This window comes from Equus przewalskii, chromosome 2 (genome assembly GCF_037783145.1).
Source record: "Equus przewalskii isolate Varuska chromosome 2, EquPr2, whole genome shotgun sequence".
Classification (NCBI taxonomy): domain Eukaryota; kingdom Metazoa; phylum Chordata; class Mammalia; order Perissodactyla; family Equidae; genus Equus; species Equus przewalskii.
The window spans coordinates 14,688,165-14,711,354 of NC_091832.1; the positions used below are offsets into that span (position 1 = coordinate 14,688,165).

Below are 23,190 nucleotides of genomic sequence, written 5' to 3' on the forward strand. Positions count from 1 at the left end.
GGGTCTACAAACAGGGTGATTGAGACTCCCACAGGACAGACATTTCTAGCTCTCTGATCACAGTAGAGAGGAGGCCCTGGGAAGGCTGCTGGGATCAAGGTCATGCAAGGAGCAGAGAGGGAGACATGACTTTATTAGAAAAATAAAAAACAAAAACAAAAAACTGAGGTGCTGAGTTGGTCCTCAGCGGATGCCTTGGTGGATGAGGCTGCTCTTGGCTGCACTGGCCTTCTCCCGCTCCCGCCGCCGTGCCGGGTCCAACTCAAAGCAGCGCCATAGCCGCAGGGTCTCATCCGCTGCTGCCGATGCCACCGTGGCCCCATCTGGGCTCATGGTCAGACTCAGGACCCGAGCTGTGTGACCTGGGTCATGAGGAGGGAAAAAGTAAGAGCAGTACATATGAATGCAGACACATCTACAGACCTCCATTTATGAGGGCCACCTACCTTTCTTAAATTTTTATAACAGCTTTATTGAGATAATTAATAATTCACATACCATAAAATTCATCCCTTTCAAGTATATAATTCATTGGTTTTTAGTACACTGCCAAAGTTGTACAATAATTCCATAACATTTTCATCACTCCATAAAGAAAGTCACTCCTCATTACCCTCTCCCCGCAGCCCTTGGTACCCATTAATCTGCTTTCTCTCTCTGTATTTACCTCTTCTGGACATTTCAGATAAACAGTCATATAATATATGGCCTTTTGTGTCTGGCTTCTGTCACTTAGCACCTACCTTTGAGTTCAGCCACCTTGGCCATGGTTGGGTACTTCCAAATAACCAGCTGGTTCTGTGCAAAGCCATGGCCTGAGATGAGCTCCTTGTAGTGGGGAGACCAGAGGATGGAGCACACCTGCAGAGAGGGGATGGTGTGGGCACAACAGAACCAATGCTACTCAAATCAGAACTGAGGCCATTATACTGTTAGGCACCCTGCCAGATGCTGTGCACTTAGATTTGAATGATCATAGCCTTTTGAGAGTTAGAATCATATCCACTTTACAGATGAATCAAGCAGAAAGAAGTTCAGCAGGTTGCCTAAGATGACATGCAAGTTAAGTTAGTAGGTGAGAGAGCCAGAATTTGAATTCTGGCTCCAGAGCCCAACTGTAGAATGAAGGCTGCATGTTGAGAGGTGGAAGCTGGAGTGATTGCAGGGAGATCCACCAGCAAGGACCTTCAATATTGCTCTAATGGAAGAGTTATATGCTGTGGGTGATGGCGAGCCACTGCAGGGTTTAGGAAGACAGTAACAGACCACAGCATAGAGGACAGATTGGAGGAGATAAGAAAAAATTGCTGAGAGACCAGTGCAGCGGGCCTCCACTGGGAAGATGAATGAGGCTGAGGGGAGGGGACATATGTGAACGATACTCTGAGGTAAAACTGGTATATCTTGGTAACTAGGTGAGGAGGATGAAAGATTCTAGGAGGTTTTTCAGATTTCTGAGTAGGTTCTGTCCCTCTCCAACAATGTCAGAGAAGGGGGAAAGGGACACATTTCAGGGATGCAAGGGGAAGTGACAAGTTTAATTTGGGACATATTAAGGTGGTGCCACTTACAGGACATGGAGTTGGAGATAAGCCACACTGTTGGAAATATGGGTCTGGAGCTCATGAGTGAGAGCCAAGTTAGAAGTTTGGAAATCATCAGTGTATACAGTTGGTGAAGCTATGGGAGGAGACCTGGTTGCCCAGGAAGACTCTATAGAGTAAGAACACATCTGGGAGTGAGAGGCTGGACTGGGTAAAAGAGTACCTGAGAATGGGCATCCACAGCACTCAGACAGGCCCCAGAGCAGACATTCCAGATCCGAATGTGTCGATCACTGGTACCCCCTCCAGTTGCCAGGACATTGGACTGCCAGGGACACCAAGCTACAGCCTAGGTGGGATAAAGGTAGGGTCAGCAGGCACTACTAGAGCTAGACAAGGAGCTATAGGGGTCACAGATTAACCCAGTCCAATCCCACCATCCCATCTCCCCTTCATAGTCCCCAGATTTTGGGTGAGGGTCTGCAGAGGCCCCAACCCAGCCCCACTCTCACCTTGACAGCCCCTTGATGCTGGGTGAATGTCTGCAGGGGAACCCAGCCACTCTCTCCAGGAGCACTAGGCCACACATTCACCAAGTTATCATTGCCACCACTGGCCAAATGTCGTCCATCTGGGGCCCAGCACAGCCCACACACCTCCTGGCTGTGGCCACTCAGTGTGGCCACATGGTGTTCTGCTACCCGAACATCATGGTGGTGGATGTGGCCAGAGCGAGAGCCACTGGGGGAGAGAAAAACGGAGTCAGGTTCTGTGGCAGACCTCAACAACATCAGCAGAACAGAGCTGCTTCAGTTCAGACATATATAGTCAGGAGAGAGTGGGCAAAAATCATAGACTGATTTTGTCACAGACTAGCAAAAACCACTGACCTGGACAGGATATAGCTATTCCAACATAGGGAGCCCACTCGGGCAGAGTGGCTGGTCATGTTTCGAAGCCGTTTCTGCTGTTGCACATCCCAAAGCTAGAGAGAGAGACCACCAGGATCAGAGATCACGACTTGTCATTAATATCCTCCTGCTGGGCAAGCCCCCCGGGTTTGGGAGACAGAGCTACAGCACAGGGACTAGTCTCACCTGAACCTCAGCATTGCTGGTGCCCACAGCCAGGTAGTTGCCTTCTTTGATCCAGGCCACAGAAGATACATAGTCCCCAGGCTGCTCCATTTGCAACAGCTGCAGGATGTCACCAGAGGTAGCATTCCACAGGTACACACTGTTATCCAGTGCCACAGCCAGTACATTCCCGGAGCTCCAATCCACAAGGTTCAGGTCTGCCAGAGAGGCAATGGGAAGAACATGAGCTTCCTTGCTTGCCTGGTCCCGGGCCCTCTTTCTCCATCCATCGGGCAAGGAGAAGGCTGCACTTACAATAGTCATTCCGGATTTCAGGGGCATCCAAGATCCGGTCTGGCAGGGAAGGAATGTAACGGCAGGTCTTGCGGCTGGAGCCAGGCGTGGCCTTCTGGCTATAGAGTACTTTTAGTCTGTTCTGGTAACCTGTGGCAACCGAGTGGGTCTACACACTGAGAGAATTGACACCTCCCCCTGTCTCTAGCCTGGAAAGCCAGATAAGCACCTCCCTTCCCCCCAGTCATTGGTGGGAGAAGCAGACAGGCATCTCCCCTCAGGCCTGGGGATGGGCTAATACCTCCAAGAACCAAGAACTTCAGGCCTTACCCTCTGGGGCATTCTGTGGTTTTCCACTGAGCCGAAGGATCTTGGCTTCCTCCACATCAAAACCGTTCAGATTCAAAGCCCAGGCTTTCTGATGTTCCTGGCACATAATGGTAGTGGTGAGGCAGGATGGCATTACCCAAATGGGTCGGGGTAGACCCCTCTGGGATACATACCTTCTTGGTGGGCGTCTGGTTGTTTTCAGGCTGGTTCTCCTTGCTCAGGAGGAAGCTGGCCACCTCCATCTGGGAAGCACTGCGATGGGGGATATAGCGGTCCCCGCCAGGTTTGCTGGGGGTGGTCTGAACCTTGGAGCTGGATTTGCCTGGGGCAAGAGAGGGAAGCCAGATAGTCTGACCAGGCTACCGGGGGAAGGAGGCATGAAGGCTGCTCTCATCCGTTCCCTCCCCGCGTTCCCCGCACCCCACTGACCAGGAGTTCGGCCCGGGGTCCTGCCGGCACTGTGGGATCTGTTGGCAGCCCGCATGGGTGAAGGGGCCGGCCCCGCGGCCTCCTTAGCTTTGCGCTGCCAGCGCGCAGGGGGTGCATTGGGGATGGGTGCGTCCAGCTGCAGCAGCGAGTGCAGGTCACTCTCGAACACGAACTGAGCCATGGGGGCGTCTGGAGGGGAGGGGTCCTTGGAGCGGGTGCCCGCCAAGCCCTGGAGAAGGACAGGCGACCGTGCTCTGGGACGGGCGGCCACGCAGTCAGGGCCACCCCGGCCGCAGCCCCTCCGGGTCCGGCACGCCCGGCCGCCGCCCCACCTCGCCTCGGCCCACTCGCCCTCACCGTCAGCTCGGAGCAGGTTCCAATCCCGGACCGGCCCTGGCAGCGCCTGCCTCTGCGTCTTAAACTTTCCGCTCCGAGCGCTCATTGGCTCCTTCAAAACGCAACCGTCGCAACCGTCGCCCTCGCCCATTGGCCTCTACGGCACAGGGGGCGGGTCTTCCGGGGCAAGTCACAGATCTCACGAGAGCCCAGTCGTGGAGCGTGATTTGAAGGGTGAGAAAGTTGTAAAGCTGGTCCCAGAGAATCGGGACCTGAAAGCGAGAGGGGCGGGGCGGGGCGGACCTGGGGGCGGGGCCTGCGCTCCCTCGGCATTCCCGGGTCGCCTCCATTCATTCTTCAGCTTCCCCTCACCCACCCTCCACACTTAAAGCCTCCTTGTGAGTCGTTTTCAGATACAGAAGGACAGATCTTGGTGGGGTGACCTATAAAGCACTTGAACTGCTCAGAGAAGGGAGAGGCAACGGGCAGGCGGCAGGCGGACAGGGGTGGGGCGGAGGGCGCGGGGGTGGGGGGCAGCATTTGAGAAGCTTGGGAGCAGAAAGGAGGCCGGAGTGCATCTGCTGTTTGCTTGGTACCTGTAGGAACACTGCTAGGAAGGAAGTAGCACCTGTGTTTATTTTTTTAAGTTGTTTTGTTTGTTGTTTTACAAATAGGGGAAATGAGGCTGAAAGACAGGAGGAATTCCTTATGGAAAAGAAAAAGGATCAGGATTCAGACCTGCCTATCTGGAAGCTAAGATGGGCCTGCCCTATGAGTGACACTGTGGCTTACCCCCGTGGGGCTTTAGAGGTGTCAGGAATTTTAAAGACCCGCTAGTCTAATCTGCATGGTGCACCCTCCTCATGTTAGCAACATACCCATATTTTACAGATGAAGAAACAGAGGCCCAGGGAAGGGATTTGCCCGAGGTCACACTAGTTAGGAATCCAGGTCTGACTCCTGTTCAAAACAGTGCTCTAATAATGACTTGAATGAATTGTGTGAATATGCTTAGAGGCAACAATAATAAAAGTAATACTGGATGTCATTTATTGGCCATCTGCTAACTACTGTGTTTAAACAGTTTACATACGTTATTAAGTTTAATCCTTAATCCCATAGGGCAGACACTCTGTCCCGTTTTTACAGAAAAAGAAACTAGGTGAGAACGAAGTTAGAAATTTGCCCAAAGCCACACAGCCAATAATAATAAGTAGTAGAGTCAAACTATCTGACTAACGCCTGCCATCCTAACCATATGCTATCCTGTCCCAGGGAGAGCCTGGAAAAATTACATTTTCGGTCACTAGCCTATGATCGACCCTGATGATGACAGAGAAAAATCTCGGTTTCACTTAGCCCAAACTTAATATTGTTATTATCTTTGACTTTGAAGCATTCATGTTCTCTATTTTCAATTACCTTGAAAAACAAGGAGTTGGATGTGCTGGGGTTGGAAATAGGGAATCCTGAGCCTCAGAGAACAGAGAAAAGGTAGTCTGAGTCTGGCTGGCAGGGCCTTAATAAGGTAAGGTGTTTGGATTTTATTTGCTGGGCATTGCAAAATAAGGGAAAGCGTCTGTGTAGGGAAGGGCCAAACAAAACATATATGAGGGCAGAGCATGGCCAGCAATTTGCAGCTTCTGGGGTAAGGATGACTGCGGAGAAAAAGAAGGATCAGGTAAACAAGGGTACAACCTCAGGGAATTCGTACATTTAAAAATAAAAGAATGAAAGAAGCCAATGAAGATTATTCTGACATGGACCTTGAAGTGGGAGGAATTCTAATATGACGCAAAGTGGTCAAGCAGAATGATGACAGAAAAGGTTGGATTTAGCCTTCAAGAAACAAATCATCAGTGACCTTGGAGACAGTGGGATCAGGAGAGTGGGTGCTCAGATTCCATTTGGAAGGGGTTGCAGAAAGAAGGGTGGGGAGAACATGGAGGCAGCAAGCAGGGGCTACTTTTCTGAGAAATTTTGGAATGAGAAAGGGGCAGTGCATGGGAGTTTGAGGGAACCAGCACCAAGCAGCCTATGCATGCTTGAAGGTGAAGGCAAAAGAGCCAGGGGAGATGGAAGAGACCAGGCAAGGGCCAGCTGATAGAAGAAGGTGCCAGGAAGAAATGGGATCGAAAACATAGGGAGCTTTTCCAGTCTAGGAAAGAAAGATCACTTCCTCTTAGGCTGGAGGGAAGGAGAACAAGGCTTTAGAGATGGATAATTAGAGGCCGAGGAGCTGGTTAGATAGGGGGAACTCCCACCTGAAGGACTTGAATCTAGTGAAGCAAAGGGCATGGTAGGAATAAAATATAGGTGATATTCAGGGAATAGCTTAATTAGGATAATAATAAAAATAGCTCAATAAACACTGATTATTTACTATATGCCTGGCATCGTGTTAACATTTTTTAATCCTCACATAAGGAAGTAGTGGAAGAAACAGAGATCAGGTTCTGAAGAGTCAAGCTAAAGATTTAGCGGTAAGGAGTGAGATGAATAGGAAGATCAATCTGGAGGCAACCGTCAGATTGGATTTCAGGAGAAGGACTGGCGGCAGAGATATTAGAAGGCTGTAGTGATAGCTCAGTGGAAATGGAGAAGAGAGGGCAGAATTTAGGAAGTAGTTGTGGAATTTAGGACAAGATGGCTGAGTGAGTGTAAAGGTGAAAGGTTCAGTGCTTTGGGTCTCAGTCCTAGTCTTGAGTCCCCAGGAATAAAGTTGGAGCCTTGAACGTGGCTGGAGGGAAAGAATTATGAAGAATGAGTATACTTGATGTCATCCATTTGTCCCATCCAGATCCACTCTTCATCCTTTTCCACCCTGCCCTGTGCCCTGTGAGGCTGATTCATGTGGCCTGCATCAATGGATCCCCTTTGGCTCTAGTTTCTGTTTGGGTTCCACCAATGGGAGGATATTATGGGTTAAATTGTTTCCCCCCCCCAAATTCATATGTTGAAGTCCTAAGCCCCAGTACTTCAGTTTGTGACCTTACTGGGAAATAGGGTCATTGCAGATGTAATTAGTTAAGATGAGGTCATTTGGGTGGGCCCTAATACAATATGACTAGTGCCCTCATAAAATGGGGAAATTTGGACACAGAGACACACAGGGAGAACACCATGTGAAGATGAAGGCAAAGATGGAGGTGATGCTTCTACAAGCCAAGGAAAACCAAAGATTGCCAGGAAACCACCAGAAGCCAGGGGAGAGGCATGGTACAGATTCTTCTTCACAGTTCTCAGAAGGAACCAACCTTGCTGACACCTTGAACTTGTGGCCTCCAGAACTGGAGGCAATAAATTTCTGTTGTTTAGGCCACCAAGTTTGTGGTAGTACGTTAAGGCAGCACTAGCAAACTAATACAGAGGAGATCGGGGTGGGGGGTGAGCATGAGCTATTTATTCCCCCGGCTCCCTTCCTGGCATATCCCCACAGGTTGGCTGTATCTCTCTACTGGAAGCTACAGCTCCTGCCAGGCAGCCCTCTCTTACAGCTATTCTCTCCATATCTAGTAATCACTCTCTCTCCTTATCCTCTAGATGCTCTGGGATGGTACCAGCTCTCAGCTGTTGTTAGCCCTGGGGTACTGCACTGTTGATGGTTTTCTTAAATCCTGCCTATCTTTATGAATATGCCCTTTATTAAACTCTCCCAAGATACCCAGTTTGAGTGTGCCATCTATTTCTGCCAAGACTCTGATGGACACAGTGGGTATGTTTGGAGCCAGCAAAAAATACCATTTGTTTGAGAATTTGAATGGGTCAGCGGAATCCGTAACCAAAATGACCTAAGCACATTTACCACTGCATATGAATGGCTTAAAGGATGAGGGACGTTGGCATGGGGTTAAGGTGGCATTGTACAGAAAGATTTCCTTCATTTAGAAAACATTTATTGGAGGCCTACTACCATGCATTAAGCACTACTCTAGGTGCTGGGGGGAAAAGACCATTAAGTCATAGCCCTTGCCCTCAAGGAGCTCACAACCTAGTAGCGGGAGGCAGATGTATACACAGTTACTTGCATAAAGCATCACAAGTGATTTAGTAGAAGTCTGGGCTGGAGATGAGAACTTTGGAGCGGTCACATATAGGAAAGGCAATGACAATGGACAGATTGGAGACTGGGTTAAGAATGGAGTCATGGGGGACTGCAAAAATTAAGGAGTGGAAGAGATGCCAGGATAAGAGATTAGGAAAGAGTAATTATGATAGTTTAGATATATCAAACACTTACTATGTCCTAGGCACTGTGCTTTAGATTATCTCACTTACTCCTCTTCACAACTCTATGGGGTTCTGTTATTATCCCTGATTTATAGATGAGAAAATTAAGACTCAAAGACTTTAAGTTCTTTGCCCAAGGTTGCACAGCTAGCAGTGGGAAAGACAGGATTTGAACCCAGCTCTGATTCCAGAATTTATGCTCTTAACTTCTAGTAAATATGCTCAGAGATGCAGGAGCAGAGCCAGGAGAGATGGTGATGTTATGAAAGTTAAGAGAGGAGAGAATTTAAAGGAGAAATAAGTAGTCAACATGACAAATACCACAGAGAGATCAAAAAAATTGAGGATTAACAAGATCCTATTGGATCTTGCAATTAGAAAGTTTGAGGCAAACTTGCCTGAGTAGTTTCATTAGCAAAGTGGTAGCAGGGGCACAGATTGAAGTAGTCTGAAATGCAAATGGGAAGTGGGGAAGTGCAGACCTCTTGAGGAGCTTGGCATTAAAAAGGAGAGGAAGAAGGTGGAAGTTAGAGGAGCTTAGTCAAATGAGCCTTGCCTGGAGGATCCTGGACTTATGTCATAGCAGTATTGAAAGATCAGTGTGGTGAATCACAACCACAAGGGCAGACAGAGGGGGATGCAAGTGAGCTCTGAGATGTTTGTGTTGTGGGGTGGGGTGGGAGGGAGGTTGGGAAGAGAGGGCTAGAGGGTTTGGATCTGTCCAGGGTACTGGGAGCGAGGGACCTGCCAACAGCTTAGTGGCAAGTAGGAATGGTTGGCGATGTGAGTGGTGCAGTAGGACCCGGACTCAGTCATGGGTGGGCACACAGACAGGGACATGGTCCCCAGGCAAGAAGGCTGCAATCCTCGGTAGTCTATCTGGGTCTGGGAGGAACATAGTGGCAAGGGAGCCTTCTCTGAGGACTTAGGTATAACTTCAAGGAGGCTGGGTTCCAGTTCCTCATAGGCATCTGAGACTGGAGCCTTGGGCTGGGAGAGATGAGGGAACAGGAGTCTAAATTAGAGCAGATCCTGTGGGAGGAGGGCCTGGATTGTGAAGGAAGGAGGGTTTGGCTGGGGGTAGTGCCCAGGGATGGTATACTGGAGGGCAAGGGCCTTGGAAAAGTTGTGTTGTGGGGCAAGGGTCCAGCTTCAGGCAGGGCTGATGGTGGGTGGTGGGGAGGGGGTGCACTCACCGGACTCAGGGCTGCAGTATCCCTAAGGTACTGGCCTAGGACCCGGTGCAGGTCTGGAAGTGAGGGCCACACGGCATGCCTCATGCTCCTTGGGGAGAAGGAAGAGAAAGAGACTGAGTCATGAGAGTGAGTTGGGAGGGAGGAGGAGGGGACTCAGGTGGGGCAGTGGTGGGAGGCAGGAAGGTGTGGGAGTAAGGTTTGGTAAGAGTGTAGTTAAGGCAACAAAGTAGGGTAAAGGAGCATAGGTGCAAAGGAAACCTCAGGCAGGGGAGGGAAGTCAGCTGTGGGGAAGTTCCAAAAATGTCCTCAAACATTCCTGCTTCAGGGCCTTTGGACTCTCAGTTCTCTCTGCCTGGAATGCTCAATTTGTTCCCTCCCTTCATTGAGGTCTCTGCTCAAATGCCATCCCGACAGAGGCCTTCCCTGACCACCTTGTCTAAAATATACCACCTCCCTTCCCCAGCACCCTCTATCTCCTGCTCTGCTTTATTTTTCTTTATAGCAGTTGACTTATTGTATATTTATTATATTATTATATATATATATTTGCTTTTGTCTGTCTCACCCCACTAGAATATAAGCTTCATGAGAGCAAAGAGTTTGTCTAGTTGCTCGCTCCTGTATCTCTAGGGTGTCAAACAGTGTCTGGCCCATAGTAGGTGCTCAAGAAATTAGTGGAATGCATGAATGAAGAAAATCAGTGGGGCTTAATATTAAGTTACTGGGGAAGGTAGTCTCTCTGGGAAGAGTATGGGTTAAGGTACGTTGGCGGAACCTCCAATTCTTTAGGCTCATATTTCCACATGGAGGGACTTTAGCTCAACATTTCAGGCCTCTTCCGTGACCTCACTCATATCTTTCCATGGGAGAAGGAGTGATTTATCTGGCAAATTGGGGAAAAGGAACTGTGTATGTCTGCTTCAGCAGCACCACCTCCCTCCTCTCCCCCAATTTTGTTGTTGGATCTGGGTACCTGCGTAGAAGCTACATTCATCTGCTCATACATATGAGTAGATTAAAAGTTCGAAGAAAGACATGTTCAAGGAGAGATAGGAGCCCAGAAGAGGGGCATCTAACCTGGCCTAGGGCCATCAAAAGAGGCTGCCTGGAGGAGGTGCCTTCTGAGCTGAGTCTTCCAGAATCAAGAGATGTTACCAGTTGATGGACTGAGGTGGTAAGGATTCTATCCTTTATGTTTATGACTTCCAATGACATTTCTCCTCAGCCTTAGTCTTCCCACATAAACAAGTCATTCATTAATAACATTTATTTAAGGGCATGCTATTTGGCAGGCACTGTACTGAAGATCTAAAGATGACCAAGTAAGGTAGAGGGAAGAATATAAAGAAAGAAATGCAGTAAAAGGCTACTGGTGCTATGATAGAAGTCTGTACTCTGGGGCACAAAGAGAGTAGCCAATAGGGGAGAGTTAGGAAGGGTTTCCTAGGAGTTGATGAAGAAAGTTATTTAAAGATAAATGGGTATTAGTCATCCAGGGAGGATATTCCTGGCAGAGGGGACATTATGTGCAAAGGCACTGAGAAATAAAGCAGGCTGATTGGTGGAGGAAATCACCAACGGTCTGGCAAGACTGATGCACAGGATGGGCGAGGGTGGAAATACTGGCAGGGGCCAGATTTTGCGGAGTCCTGCTTGTCATTGGAGAGTCTGGATTCTACCCTGGGGAGCTAATAACGAGATTTAAGGAGGGGAGTGACAAGTCCATGTGCGCATCTTAGAAGGATAATTCTGGTGGCTGTGGGAGGCTGGATTGGAGGGAGAAGAGGCTCTGTTTCAGCGCGTCAGGTAGTGTCTGTAGGGCTAGAGAAAAGGGGCCCTTGTTTGAACGAGGTTTAGGAGGTGGGATGACCAGACCAGACCAGACTGGAGAAGCAGGAGGGAGGCGCCTAAGTGTTTGGTTTGGGTGATGGGTGGACAGTAGCCTTTACTGAGATGAAGAGCCAGGAGGCGGGGCTGTTTGAGGTGTCCAGTATGGTGGGCATGTTAGAGTTAAGGAGGCGGTGCGACTCCCAGGGGAGACGTGCGGGAAGCGGCTGAAGCCACAGGTGTGGACATGCGGTTGTCCGGAGGGCGGGTGTCATTGAGTGACCCCGGGATGCTTGTTTAGAGGCCTCCGGCCCCGCCCGATCGCGGCCCCGTCTCCCGCCTGGCTTGGGCGGTACCTGTAGTGAGCAGGAAACTGCCACCTCAGCAGCAGCAGGCCCAGGAGGGCGCTGAGGGCCAGCACCAGAAGCAGAGCCGTCACCAAGGAGATCCAGGCTGTGGGACAAAAACATTCAGACCTCGGCATCCCCTGGCCGGAGCCCCGCCCCAGGTCCACCAGACCCCGCCCTGGCTCCGGCCCTCGCGCCCTGGGGCGCCACTGCCGTTTGCGCAGCCGCAGACCGGTGCGGCCGGAGCCCCGCCCCTCTCTGATCCGGCGCCTGTCCACTCGCGCAGCCGCGTGCCGCCTTCGCCCCGCCGGGCCCTCACCGGTCTCGGAGGCGGTTTCCACTCTCACTGGGTCGGACCAGGCGCTCCATGGACCTTGGAAGGTGGGGCCGTGGAGCCTGGCGCGCAGCTGTAAACGGTAGCGAGAGCGCGGGCGCAGCTCCAAGGTCCCTCCCTGGGCCCCGAGAGGCGGCTCCAGCACCTGCGCGGAGGAGAAGCGAGCGTGTGGTCAGGCTTCCGGGGCCGGCGGACCGGCGTCGAGGCCTCGAGAGCCCGGCGTCTGTTTGACCAAAATCCTACCGCTTCGAATCCCCACGGATATCCCTTAAAGAGCCTTACTTTCAGAAAACACACATCCCGGCGGAAATTTGCAAGATAGAACATCCCGACGGAGAGCCTCTCCCCTTGGTGGCCTCTCCCTGCCCAAGACACACCCTGTCTGAGAGAACGGCGTCCGCCCGCCCCCACGCTCTGACACACAGACCTCATCTGCACGGAGAGCTACTAATCCTGACCCATGTATACAACAGATACATAGGATACACTCCGACAGAGATCCTGGTGCGCACACACTGATCAGGACACACGGACATCCTGGCAGAAGTGCTCACCTGAACTCCAGGTTCGGCAGTGGGAACGCAGACACACTTAGATACTCAGGCCCGCGTGGACCGTTCACAAAGAACACGCATTTAGCAGAAGATGCCAGAATTGTGCTAGTTGCGGGGAGTGCAAGGACAGAATCCAAGCAGGGGGGACGACCATCATGTGTACAAGCAGGGAGACTTTATTAATCATTTAGCAAACATTTATGGACTGCTTGGGATATGCCAAGCATTAGGCTAGGCCCTGGGGAAAAAGAGAAATGCAACGTGGTCTCTCACATGTCTAATGAGGAAGACATCCCAACAAGTAAATAATTACAACAGGTAATTAGTGTTGTAAATAATGTAAGTAAAGCATCATGGGAGCACGAAGAAGCATGTAATGTGGCATGAGTTGCTTGGTTGGGAGTTACAGAGTAGTTCAGTGTGCTGAGAGCGTGGATGGGCAGGCTGGATGGTCAAAGATGAGGCTGAGGCGGTGGTAGTAAGGATATGAGGACGTTAGTACAATAAACTCAACTTACTTGTTGGATTAATGGGGGAAGGGACAAGGGAAAAGGAAGAAGAGTGAAAGATGGTTCCAGGCTTGGGTAATTGGGTAAGTGGTGGTGCCATTGCCAGAGACAGGAAACAGAGAAGTAAGTTTGAGAAAGAAAGACTGTATGGTTCCATTTTATTAAGTTCAACAACAGTCAAAACTTATCAATGGCAATGTTAGAATAGTGGTTACCTTGGAGGGAGGAGTGTAACTGTAGGGGGCATGAGGAGCTTCTGGGGCACTAGAAATAACCTATATGTTGATCTAGGTAATGGCTCCATGGGTGTATACACATGTACAAATTAGTCAGTTGTATATTTAAGATTTGTGTACTTTATGTAACTTGTACTTCGATAAAAAAGTAAAATAAGTTTGGGGAGGAAGATAAATTCAGTTTTGGATATATTGAGTCTGAAATGCCCCTGGGGGCTTTTAGGGAGAGCTGTTAGTAAGAAGTTGTATATACATGTGGCAAATGAGAATAAAAGTAGAGAAAGAAACTAATTAATGTATATTGAGCCCCTTCTGTATGCTCATACTGTCAGGCAATGTGCTAGATATTTATATATTTAATTTTTACTACAAGTCTAGAAGATAGATAGCTTTATTCCCATCTTACCAATAAGGAAACTGAGACTTCAAAAGTTTAAGTAATTTGCCTATGGTGTAGAAGTTCCTTTCCATATCCAGATTGGAATGGTAAGTTTGGGATTGTTAATGAATAGTTGTTAAAACCACGGAATTGGAGCATTTACCTAGGGAGAGCATATATATTTATCTAGAGGAGAAAAGAGCCTAGGAAGGGACTGTAGGGAGCACAACACATTAAAGAAGGGTGGAAAAGGAGGAACCAGGAAAGGAGAATGAGAAGGTTCAGTCAGAGAGGTGGTATGAGTATCAGGAGAGATGGAGATCCCAAAGGCAAAGGGAAGAGAAAATTTTAAATGGGAGTAGTCAGCAGTGTGAGAGGCCAAAGAGAGATGAAGAGAGCAGTTGAATCAGATAATTATAGATGTATAGCCCCAGGCACGGATACACAGACACCTTCGCTCCTGATCACAGACATGGTGAAACTCAGGAATACGCTGTGCAGTGACTTTTGTGAGCATTTGTTCCTTGACCGTACCTTCCAGTCCTGATGGCTTTCTCCTGTGTATCGGAGCTGATAGCAAGTCTCTTGGGCTCCCCACGATGACGGGTGCTGCCACTCCAGTTCCAGCTGCCCGCTGGAGACCTCCCTCCAGTGAAAGTTTGGAGTGGGGATGAGCACTACAGGGACGTCAGCAAGGACTGGCCTAAGCCCTTCTGTGCATGAGACATCATGCCCCCAGGGCCATGGGTCAGAAGTGGGACATGGGGTCAGGTGCAGGAGGGGTGGGAACTATGTAGGAAGAAAAGGGAAGAAAGTTCTTACCAGCCTGGTGGATCCAGAAAGGGGAGCCCAGGTAGCTGTGAACAGCACCCTGGGCTGTGGTCACCTCCACAAGGGTGTGGATAACACTGTCATTTCGTGACTTGAAGCGGCAGCGGGCGAACTGGGAGGGCTTTAATCCTCGATCTTTCTCCTCCTCTTCACACTTCTCCCAGATGGGCTCCCTAAAAATCAGCCCCACAGAGTCATTGAATCAGGCCTGCCTCAGAGACCAGTCCTGGTACTCCCCATCTCACGGGGGCCATGGCCTCCACAGATTATAATCTAACTCCTCTCTTGGATGGGCCTCCAGGGCTTTCTCTGTTGTCAGGCCATCGTGTTTTGTCTTCTGAAGTTTGCTTTGGTGCCCAGCCTCTTTCTCTTAAGGAAGGAGGTAGATAATACGTGAATACCACATGGGCTATAGAGGTCGGGTCTGGGCTCGTTGGTGTATAACTTTGGGCAAAATACTTGATACATCTCTGCCCCAGTTTCCTCATTTGTAAAATGGGTTAATAATAGCTACTTCACAGGATTGTTTCAAAGATTAAAGAGCCTTCATCTTTCTGGAGGGAAACGTCCTTATGCTTTTCATCTCTTCTCAAACACCAGCCCCTTTCATCACCTCTACGTGTTATTTTACTGTTAGATTATTACAACAGCCCCCTCACTGGCTTTTCTGCCTCCATTTTTGCCACTCCCTTCCGTTTCTTCTCCACATGGCTACCAGAATTTGCTTCCAAAACGTGGATCTGATAATGTCCGGCATCTGTCACAGATCTGTGCATTTATTTTGGTCTTTATCACTGCCACATTAGATCAAACCCCCATTATCTCTTGCCTGGATTAAGGCAAACTTCTCACTGGTGATCCTGCTTCTACTTTTACTTCTTCATAATTTCACAGAGAAATATAGCTTTTAAAAATATAAATCATACCATGTCACTCTTCTGCTTAAAACCCTTCAACGGCTCCCCATCCCACTTGGAATAAAATCCAAACTCCATACCAGGGCCTACAGGACTCTATATGATTCAGTTCCTCTCTACCTTCCCGTTCTCATCTCCTACAATTCTCACACCAGTTGACCACCCTTCATCCACACGAGCCTTTTTTCTGTGCTACAAAGATGCCAAATGCACTCTTTTTGCGCTTCACCTTGCCCTAGATTGCTCTGACTCTGGATCTTCACGTGACTCATTGCTTCTTGTTACTTAGGTCTCAGCTCACCTGTCACCTCCTTAGTGAGGCTTTCTCTGACCACTAGTCTAAATTAGCACCCCCTCGTCCTCTTACTTAATCTTTATCATGTAACCTTGTTCCGTAATTTCTGTATTTGTTTGTCACCCCTTTCTTTCCCCAGACTAAAAAGTAAGCCCCAACAATGCTGGAAACTTTTCTGTTTTGTCACTCTATCCCCAGTGCCTGACACGTAGTTACCCTCAATAATTGTTTTTTTTTTTTTTTACCTGAGGAAGATTAGCCCTGAGCTAACTGCTGCCAGTCCTCCTCTTTTTGTTGAGGAAGACTGGCCCTGAGCTAACATCTGTGCCCATCTTCCTCTACTTTATATGTGGGACGCCTACCACAGCATGGCTTGCCAGGCGGTGCCATGTCTGCACCTGGGATCTGAAGCGGCAAACCCCGGGCCGCCGAAGCGGAACGTGTGCACTTAACCTCTGTACCACTCGGCTGGCCCCAATGATTGTTTATTGAATAAATGAATCATGTCTCCTTCCTGATTGTAACCCCTAAATGGCTAGCTATTACTAAAATCATTTATCACTTTATGTATTCATATGTTTAGTCATTTATTCAACAAATAATTGATACTGTGTGCCAGACACCGTGCTTGTCCCAGTGAATATGTAGAGGAATAATCCCCAAGGAGCTCTCATTTCAGTGGAAGAGGCAGAAAAACAAACAAATGGTATTTTTCTATGATGTGCACAGATCCTCAAGGAAGATCATCTGACCCAGGCTGGGAGGGTCAGAGAATACTTCCTGGACAAGGCAGTGCTTGCACTGAGTCTTGGACTATAAATAGGACAGACAAAGGGGATAAACAGGGATCCCAGGCACATGCTTGTGCACAGATAAGAGCTATGGTGCTTCGGGGGAAATTCTAAATGGTGCAGAATGCTTTTAGCATAGAGGGCCTGGTGATGAGTGGTAAATGTGAGATGGCAGACCAAGGTCATGGCTGGCCTTGTGGCCTTTCTAAGGAACTTGAACTTAATCTTATAGTAATTATGGAGACATTGAAGGATTTTAATCAGGGAATTGTCCTAATTAGCTTTATTCTTTAGGAAGATCACTTTAACTGCAGTTTGTAGGAAAGAATTTGCGAGGGTGGACTAGAAGCAGAGAAATCCATTAGGATACTGTTGTGGTTTCCACGTGCAAAGTGATGAGGATCTGAAAATAGGCTTGTGGCAGCAATGAGGTAGAGGGAAATAGATGGATTCGAGGGATACTGAAGAGCTAGAAATAATAAGACTGTTTCTGATTGGACCTGGAGGGTGTAGAAATGGTGGAAGTCCAGGGTGATCTCCGTGTTTCCGGCCTGGAAAACTGAGTTGATGGTAGGATGGACAACAATAAGAGGAGGAGCAGGTTTTGGTAGAGGAAATGATGACTTCAGTTTTGCCACCCTTTAATCCATTCACAGCACCTCCATATTATGGAAATCTGTGCAGTTATTAAAAGGAATGAATTACATCTTTTTGTAATGATCTCCAAGACATATTTTTAAGTAAAAAAGTAGGTTAACAAAACATATCTATAATGTGATCCAATTTATATTGAAAATTAAATATTGTCTATAGACATATGTAAATGCATAGAATAATTGGAAGAATACATTAAAACTGTTAATAGTGGTTTTTTTCATTAGTCGCTCATTCAACAATTTTTTACTGATGTTTTGTGGTAGAGGTGAGAAGACTTTGGTGAGTAAAAATAGACACTGACTTTGCCCTCATGGATCATGTGTGGTCAAGATCAGCCTTTCTCAACTGGAGTTCTGAGAGAGAATTCTATTATCAGTCAAATAACCACATAAAGTATAAATGTAAAATTGTAACTATGAGAAGTACTTAAGGAGAGGTGCATGGTACAACAAGGATATGTAACAGTGCTATTGGACCTAATGAGGAAGGTCAGGGGAGGGTTCCCTGAGGAGGTGACATTTGAGTTGAGATCTGAAGGATAAGCAGAAGTTAAGTATAGACAGGAGGGCTTGGTAAACAGCATGTGCAAAGACCCAGATGCAGGAGGGAATATGGTAGACAGGAGGGAACCAAAGAAGGCCAATACTGGGGCATAGAAAGCAAAAGTCAGCATAGTGTAAGATGAGCTGAAGGCGTAGTAGGGGCTGAGTCTTTTAGAACTTTATAAGGCCATGATAGAGTTCTTTTCTCTATCGTAAGATCAGTGGGAAGCTATTGAAGATTTTTAAGCAGGAAGAGTTATTTTTATTTTTTTGGTGAGGAAGATTGTCCCTGATGTAACGTCTGTGCCAGTCTTCCTCTATTTTGTATGTGGGACACCACCATACCATGGCTTGATGAGTGGTGTGTAGGTCTGCGCCTGGGATCTGAACCCGTGAACCCCGGGCCGCCAAAGTGAAGCTCCCAAAGTTAACTGCTGTGCCACCGGGCTGGCCCCAAGGGAGTGTTATGTTTATTTTTGCACTGTTAAAAGATCACTTCAGTTCCCGTGTGGAGAACAATTTGGAGGATTCAAGAGGCGATCAGTTAATGTCTTCTCAGTAGCCCAAGTGAGAGATGATGATTGCTTATAGTACAATAATGGCAGTGATGAGCAAAAGTAGACAGATTCCAGAGATATTTAATAGGTAAAATCAACAAGCCTTGGTTATAGATTGGACTTGGAGGGAGTGACAGATCAATGAGGTGTTTGGTGGAAATTCTTGAAGGCCAGGTGAAGTTTTAATTGGATTTGATAGAAGGTGGAAAGTTGCAGTACATATTTGAGTGGGGAAAAGCCATGCAAAGTTTGAATTTAACAAAGGTCACTCTGTCAGCAGCATGGGGGATAAATTGGAGGTGAATGAGAATGTAGGCCGTTGCAGTGGTCCATGTGAGATGATTAAAGCTGAACTAAACCAAGGCATTTCCAGTGGGAATGGAGAGAGGGTGAGAAGATGAAATACCCGCTGGAGGATGACAGCATGGACACCATTTGGTTTGGGGACAAGGGATGGGAATGAAAAGGACCAAGAACAATCTCTCCCTTCTTTTTGCAGCGTTGTGCCCTTCTCCTATGACATCAAGCGCAATCATCGGTTCAGCTCTCACCTGTCTCTGGGGCAGCACCGTGCTCTGCTGTGGTAGAAGAAGCCTTGGGAGCTAGCATTGTCTTGTTGTTGCCACTGACAGGTAACATTCTTCAAGTCCAAGGTAAAGCATTGTAGTCCGATTTCCACTGAGGTCAGAGAAGGAAGTCCCATCAGGGCCCATATGCTCCTACTTTATGGGACATCCAGATAGTCTTTACACACATAACTTAGAATATTTACTGCTATTCTTTGTTCTCTCCCTGAACATAGTTCATTCTGTCCAGTGGTAAGTTTGAGGTCATCAGGAAGGACCATGGTTCCCAGAGCTTCCATATCCAGCCCAGGCCTCCCCAGAGATCTTTTATGTCTCCTCCCCATCTTCCCATTCATTTGTTGACTCACCTGCATCTCCAGGCAAGTCCACAGTCACAGGGAGGGACCAGGATCCCCAGGAGCCAAGGAGGGAAACCCCATCAGGTTGGCTACGCAGCTGGAGCCAGTAGGAGTTACCAGGCTGGAGCCCGGAGATGAGGCAGCTTCCACCCATCACTATCAGAGATGGAGCCTTGGAAGAAGAATCCCAACCTCAAAATCTGGGTCAGCCTCTCAGCCAAGACAGCCTCCATCTCTTCTATTTGAAGCCCCACAGCATGCCTATGGAGAAACGCTCAGTTCCTCTGGATGGATATGCACACAGATGGGGGGCCAGGTTGGTGGGTTTCAGGTGGTGTTCAGGGCTTTTAGGGAAATTCCCATTAACCTGGAGGCCTGAAGCTCTCAACTTTTTCGGTGTGAATGACCCAAAATTGGAGATCTCTAAATAGACATGGCTCCTGAGGGCTAATCAGAGCTTATACTAACTCCCCAAGGGCTAACCCAGTCTGGAATCCCCAAAGTATGGCCTGTCATTTCTTGGGGCAAAATTGGGGTTAGGAGATAGGAGGTGGAGCAGAAGAAGGCCAGGATACTTCTCTAGTTGGGGAGGTCTGCTCTGGTCCATCCTGTGGGGGCATCATGGGCTGAGCACATGGTGGCGGGTCCAGAGCTGGGGCTGGATTTGTCCTCCGCAGAGCTGGGCAGCAGGTATCTGTGGGCAGCAGCTGCATGACTGTGGGACCAGTGGAGTTCCTGGGATCCTTGGGGCCATAGCGGAGTTCGTACCTCAGAAAGTCACTGATTTCAGGAGCGGGGGCCTTCCAGCTGATCTGAAGTTCCCCTGGCTGGCTCCCGCCCATGGCCTTGATGATACTGGGGGGAGCTGGCTCGCCTGAGGGCAAGACAGGGCACATCAGAACTCTCTTGAGTGCCACAGTCTACAGGTCAGCCCATGGTCCGCTAGAGAAGGGTGTTGGAAGCTGGGTTGAGGGTAGCCCCTGAGTGCTGAACCATCACAGGCCATGGCTCACTTGGAGGGCAGGACAGGGCAGGGCTGGAAGGCTCCTTATCCTGTTCTCCTTTTCTCAGAACAGTGACCTCATTGCAGGTTTGTTAGACTTAGTGCTCCTCAAGAGCAGGGATCTCTTTTTATCTCTGTACTCTTGTCACCTAGCACAGTGCCTGGCACATAGCATGTATTCTGTAGCTGTTGAATGAGTGAGTAAGTGAATAGGTTATTGATGGGAGGACCAGGGTGTCTCTGGGGTGAAATGAAGTCTAGCTCTGGATGCTAAGGTGGGCAGAAATGACAAGGGGGTCTTGAGGTGCCTCTGGAGGTCTGGTAATGAAGGGCATCCAAGTTGTCCTGAAATTGCACAGACCATTCTAGGAGCTGGCCTGGGAGCAGCAGATAGAGGAGTAGGGTGACAGGAGGATGGTCCTTACCTACACTGTCCACAAAGAGCACCTGCTGGGTCAGAGTCTTGTTCAGAAACACATTCTTCACCCAGAGGTGCAGTGGAAAGAAGAGGCGAACTTCATCCTGGGCTGGAAACTTGCACTCATATCGGGTTCCAAAGGGGAGCACACTCTGGGAAGTCAGGGGGCAGGCACGGGGCTTCTCCCTGTGGGCATAGGGGAAGTCCATTCTTCCTGCGTTACCAAATGCCCAGCCATGAGGACCCAGGCCTGGGCCCAAGACCAACTTCTGTTTCCATTAGTACCATTTTTCTTCTCAGTGCCTGGGATGGGTGGGAATAGGGGTTGTGTAGGGGCTTAGGATGGCTACATCCATCCAAAGCACATCTGTTCATTAGGTGGCTACTTAGGGCATGTGCTTGCAGTTGTCCTTTGATAGGGGCCAATGGCAGGGAAGCTACTGGAGCAGGGGTCAGCAGAGGTCAGGACAGGGCAGGTACAGGGGAGTGGGGCACAGCCCAGCACATACCCTGAGTAGGCATACAGCAGCTGGTATGTTCCAGTGGGCGTTGCCTCTTCCTCAACCCAGGAGCAAGTGAGGTCCTCAAATGTTCGAGAGAAACATTTCAGGGGCTTTGAGTCCGAGGCCAGCGAGGAGGCATCTGAGGAACAGCTGGGGAGTGGGCTCTGGGTCTTCCCAGGCATGTTTAGGGGAAAGAGGAGGGGACCAGTGGGAACCTTCTACCTTGCACCCCTCCCAGGGCTCCCTCTCCCTGAGCATAGGTGATCTCCACCCTCCACACACCTCACCTGGGCTGGTGACTTGTGCCAGATTTTGGGGGGCCAGGAGGAGGCAGGAGGTAACCATCAAGAGGGCCCAGAAGGGCATCTTCTCCGGCACTGTGTGCCTGCCTTAGCCCATCCTCCCTTCAGGAAGCCGGGCCCCAATCCCCTCCCGGGCCAGCCCCTCAGGTTCCTGTCAGATACAGCCCCACGTCCTGTCCCTGTCCCTGCCCCTGTGGGGCCCATCCAGACCACACTGGGGCCAGGGGCCAGGGGAGGGGGAGTGGGAGTGGGCAGGGTAGGAGGAATTTGAAAGAGAGGATACAGGCCTTTTGGTGGAGGGAGATGGGGGTGACATTTTTGACCACGTACCAAAAGGAGACTAAGCTTCTGTGTGTGTCTCCGTTAACTCTTGTAGAAGGACGTCTGATGAACGAGAACAGCAACATTTCTGAGCACTCACCCTGCTGCCGTGTGTTAAGCACTTTATTGACTCAGCTAATCCTCAAAATAGTCTTATTATTTCCCTTATAGAGATGAGGAAACTGAGATGCAGAGAAGTTAACCATTTGCCCAAGATCACATACCTACTAAGAGGTAAAGCTCAGGAGGTCAAGCTTCAGAACCCAAGCGCTTAACAGCCGTGTCATGCTACTTACTGGAGGTGTAATCAGCCGGGAAACGACTGTCTGCCTCACAACCATGACAAAATGGTGGCTCTTTCCACTTTAATAGGTTCTGTAACATGCACGATGAACACATTCTCCCTGGGACTGGACGTGTTCCCTCCATCGCGGGCGGCCTCCACAGCTACCTTTAGTCCTTTGCTACTCAAAGCGTGTTCTGTAGACCAGCAGTAAAAGCATTACCTGGGAGCCTGTTAGAAATGCAGACTCTTAGGCCCCGTCCCAGACCTACTGAAACGGAATCTGCACTTTACCTAAATCCCCAAATGATTTGAATACACGTAAAAGTTTGAGAAGCGCTGGTCTTCAGTACTTTTATCTGGTTGGCTCAGAATCATGGGATGGTTGGCTTCATGTCTTCAGGTCATACTCATCTTCTCCACTTCAGTAGTAGAGGAGTGAGTATGATTCCTTCTCTGAAGCCCAGGCCTGCTCCTGGGAGTGCTGTAACTCTGGGTGGCCTTTCTGCCAACTCTCAGAAGCTGCAACTCTTGCATGGTGTCGGGGGAGTGCATGCCACATGAACTCCCACATTTAGCCCCTCTGGCTTTGCTGGGGCTCCCATTGCTGGCTCTACACACTACGTGTCCTTAGTATCACCTTTCTGTCTTCCTCTTGAATTAATGTTATAACAGAGAGAATTATGGGAGTGGGGAGGAGGGGGTAGATCCTCCTGTGAAGTCTTATTTTCTCTGGCATTTCTCTGCAAGAAGTCCCTGAGCCAGGTTTGTCCTGATTCCTGTCCAGCTCTCTTACAAGGACCAGCTTCCTCTGCCCAATAGGGATGACTTTGGATGCTTCCCCCAACCCCCAATCAAGGGCCATCCAACCTCTCTCAGGTCAAGTGAGAGGGGAAACACAGCTTTGATGTCCATACAGTCCCATGGCTTTGATGCTGTCATATGCTGATGACTTCAAAGTCCATATCTCTAGCCATGACTTTCCCCTGGGCTCCAGATTTGGATCCCTAACTGCCTACTTGGCATCTCCACTTGCATGTCTAATGGTCATCTGATATTTAAGATGGCCAAAATCAAACTCTTGATTCTGGTCCCCACCCCTAAACCTGTTTTTCTTCCCCTCTAGTCTTACTCACCTCTGTAAATGGCTCCACCATCTATTCAGTTGATCAAACTCAAAACCTCAGGACTCCTTGATTCCTATCTTTCTCTTACCTGACATTC

At 49.0% G+C, this 23,190-nt stretch overlaps 2 protein-coding genes and 1 long non-coding RNA gene across 3 annotated transcripts in view; 1 reads left to right on the forward strand and 2 right to left on the reverse strand.

The window, feature by feature from the left end:
- Positions 1 to 114: 114 nt before the first annotated feature.
- Positions 115 to 11,669, reverse strand: CDC20 (cell division cycle 20). The gene is made up of 13 exons (XM_070609925.1): positions 11,619 to 11,669; positions 9,436 to 9,523; positions 4,031 to 4,121; positions 3,674 to 3,902; positions 3,418 to 3,566; positions 3,245 to 3,341; positions 2,936 to 3,064; positions 2,642 to 2,838; positions 2,435 to 2,529; positions 2,057 to 2,285; positions 1,768 to 1,893; positions 744 to 861; positions 115 to 362 (listed from the first exon to the last, which is right to left on the reverse strand). The coding sequence occupies exons 4-13, from the start codon at positions 3,852 to 3,854 to the stop codon at positions 184 to 186; spliced, it is 1,500 nt and encodes a 499-aa protein (XP_070466026.1). The 5' UTR covers positions 3,855 to 3,902; positions 4,031 to 4,121; positions 9,436 to 9,523; positions 11,619 to 11,669; the 3' UTR covers positions 115 to 183.
- MPL (MPL proto-oncogene, thrombopoietin receptor) lies at positions 8,898 to 21,484 on the reverse strand. Its single transcript, XM_070609931.1, has 12 exons — positions 21,348 to 21,484; positions 21,067 to 21,199; positions 20,565 to 20,743; positions 19,712 to 20,010; positions 19,146 to 19,308; positions 18,763 to 18,889; positions 14,444 to 14,625; positions 14,156 to 14,298; positions 11,929 to 12,088; positions 11,619 to 11,715; positions 9,436 to 9,523; positions 8,898 to 9,229 (listed from the first exon to the last, which is right to left on the reverse strand). The coding sequence occupies exons 1-12, from the start codon at positions 21,424 to 21,426 to the stop codon at positions 8,942 to 8,944; spliced, it is 1,938 nt and encodes a 645-aa protein (XP_070466032.1). The 5' UTR covers positions 21,427 to 21,484; the 3' UTR covers positions 8,898 to 8,941.
- The window catches only part of LOC139081916 (uncharacterized), a 49,909-nt gene continuing 38,800 nt past the window's right edge, over positions 12,082 to 23,190 (forward strand). Inside the window, exons 1-2 of the long non-coding RNA XR_011537411.1 lie at positions 12,082 to 12,815; positions 18,711 to 18,843. This is a non-coding gene — a long non-coding RNA (uncharacterized lncRNA). The remainder of the gene's footprint in view (positions 12,816 to 18,710; positions 18,844 to 23,190) is intronic.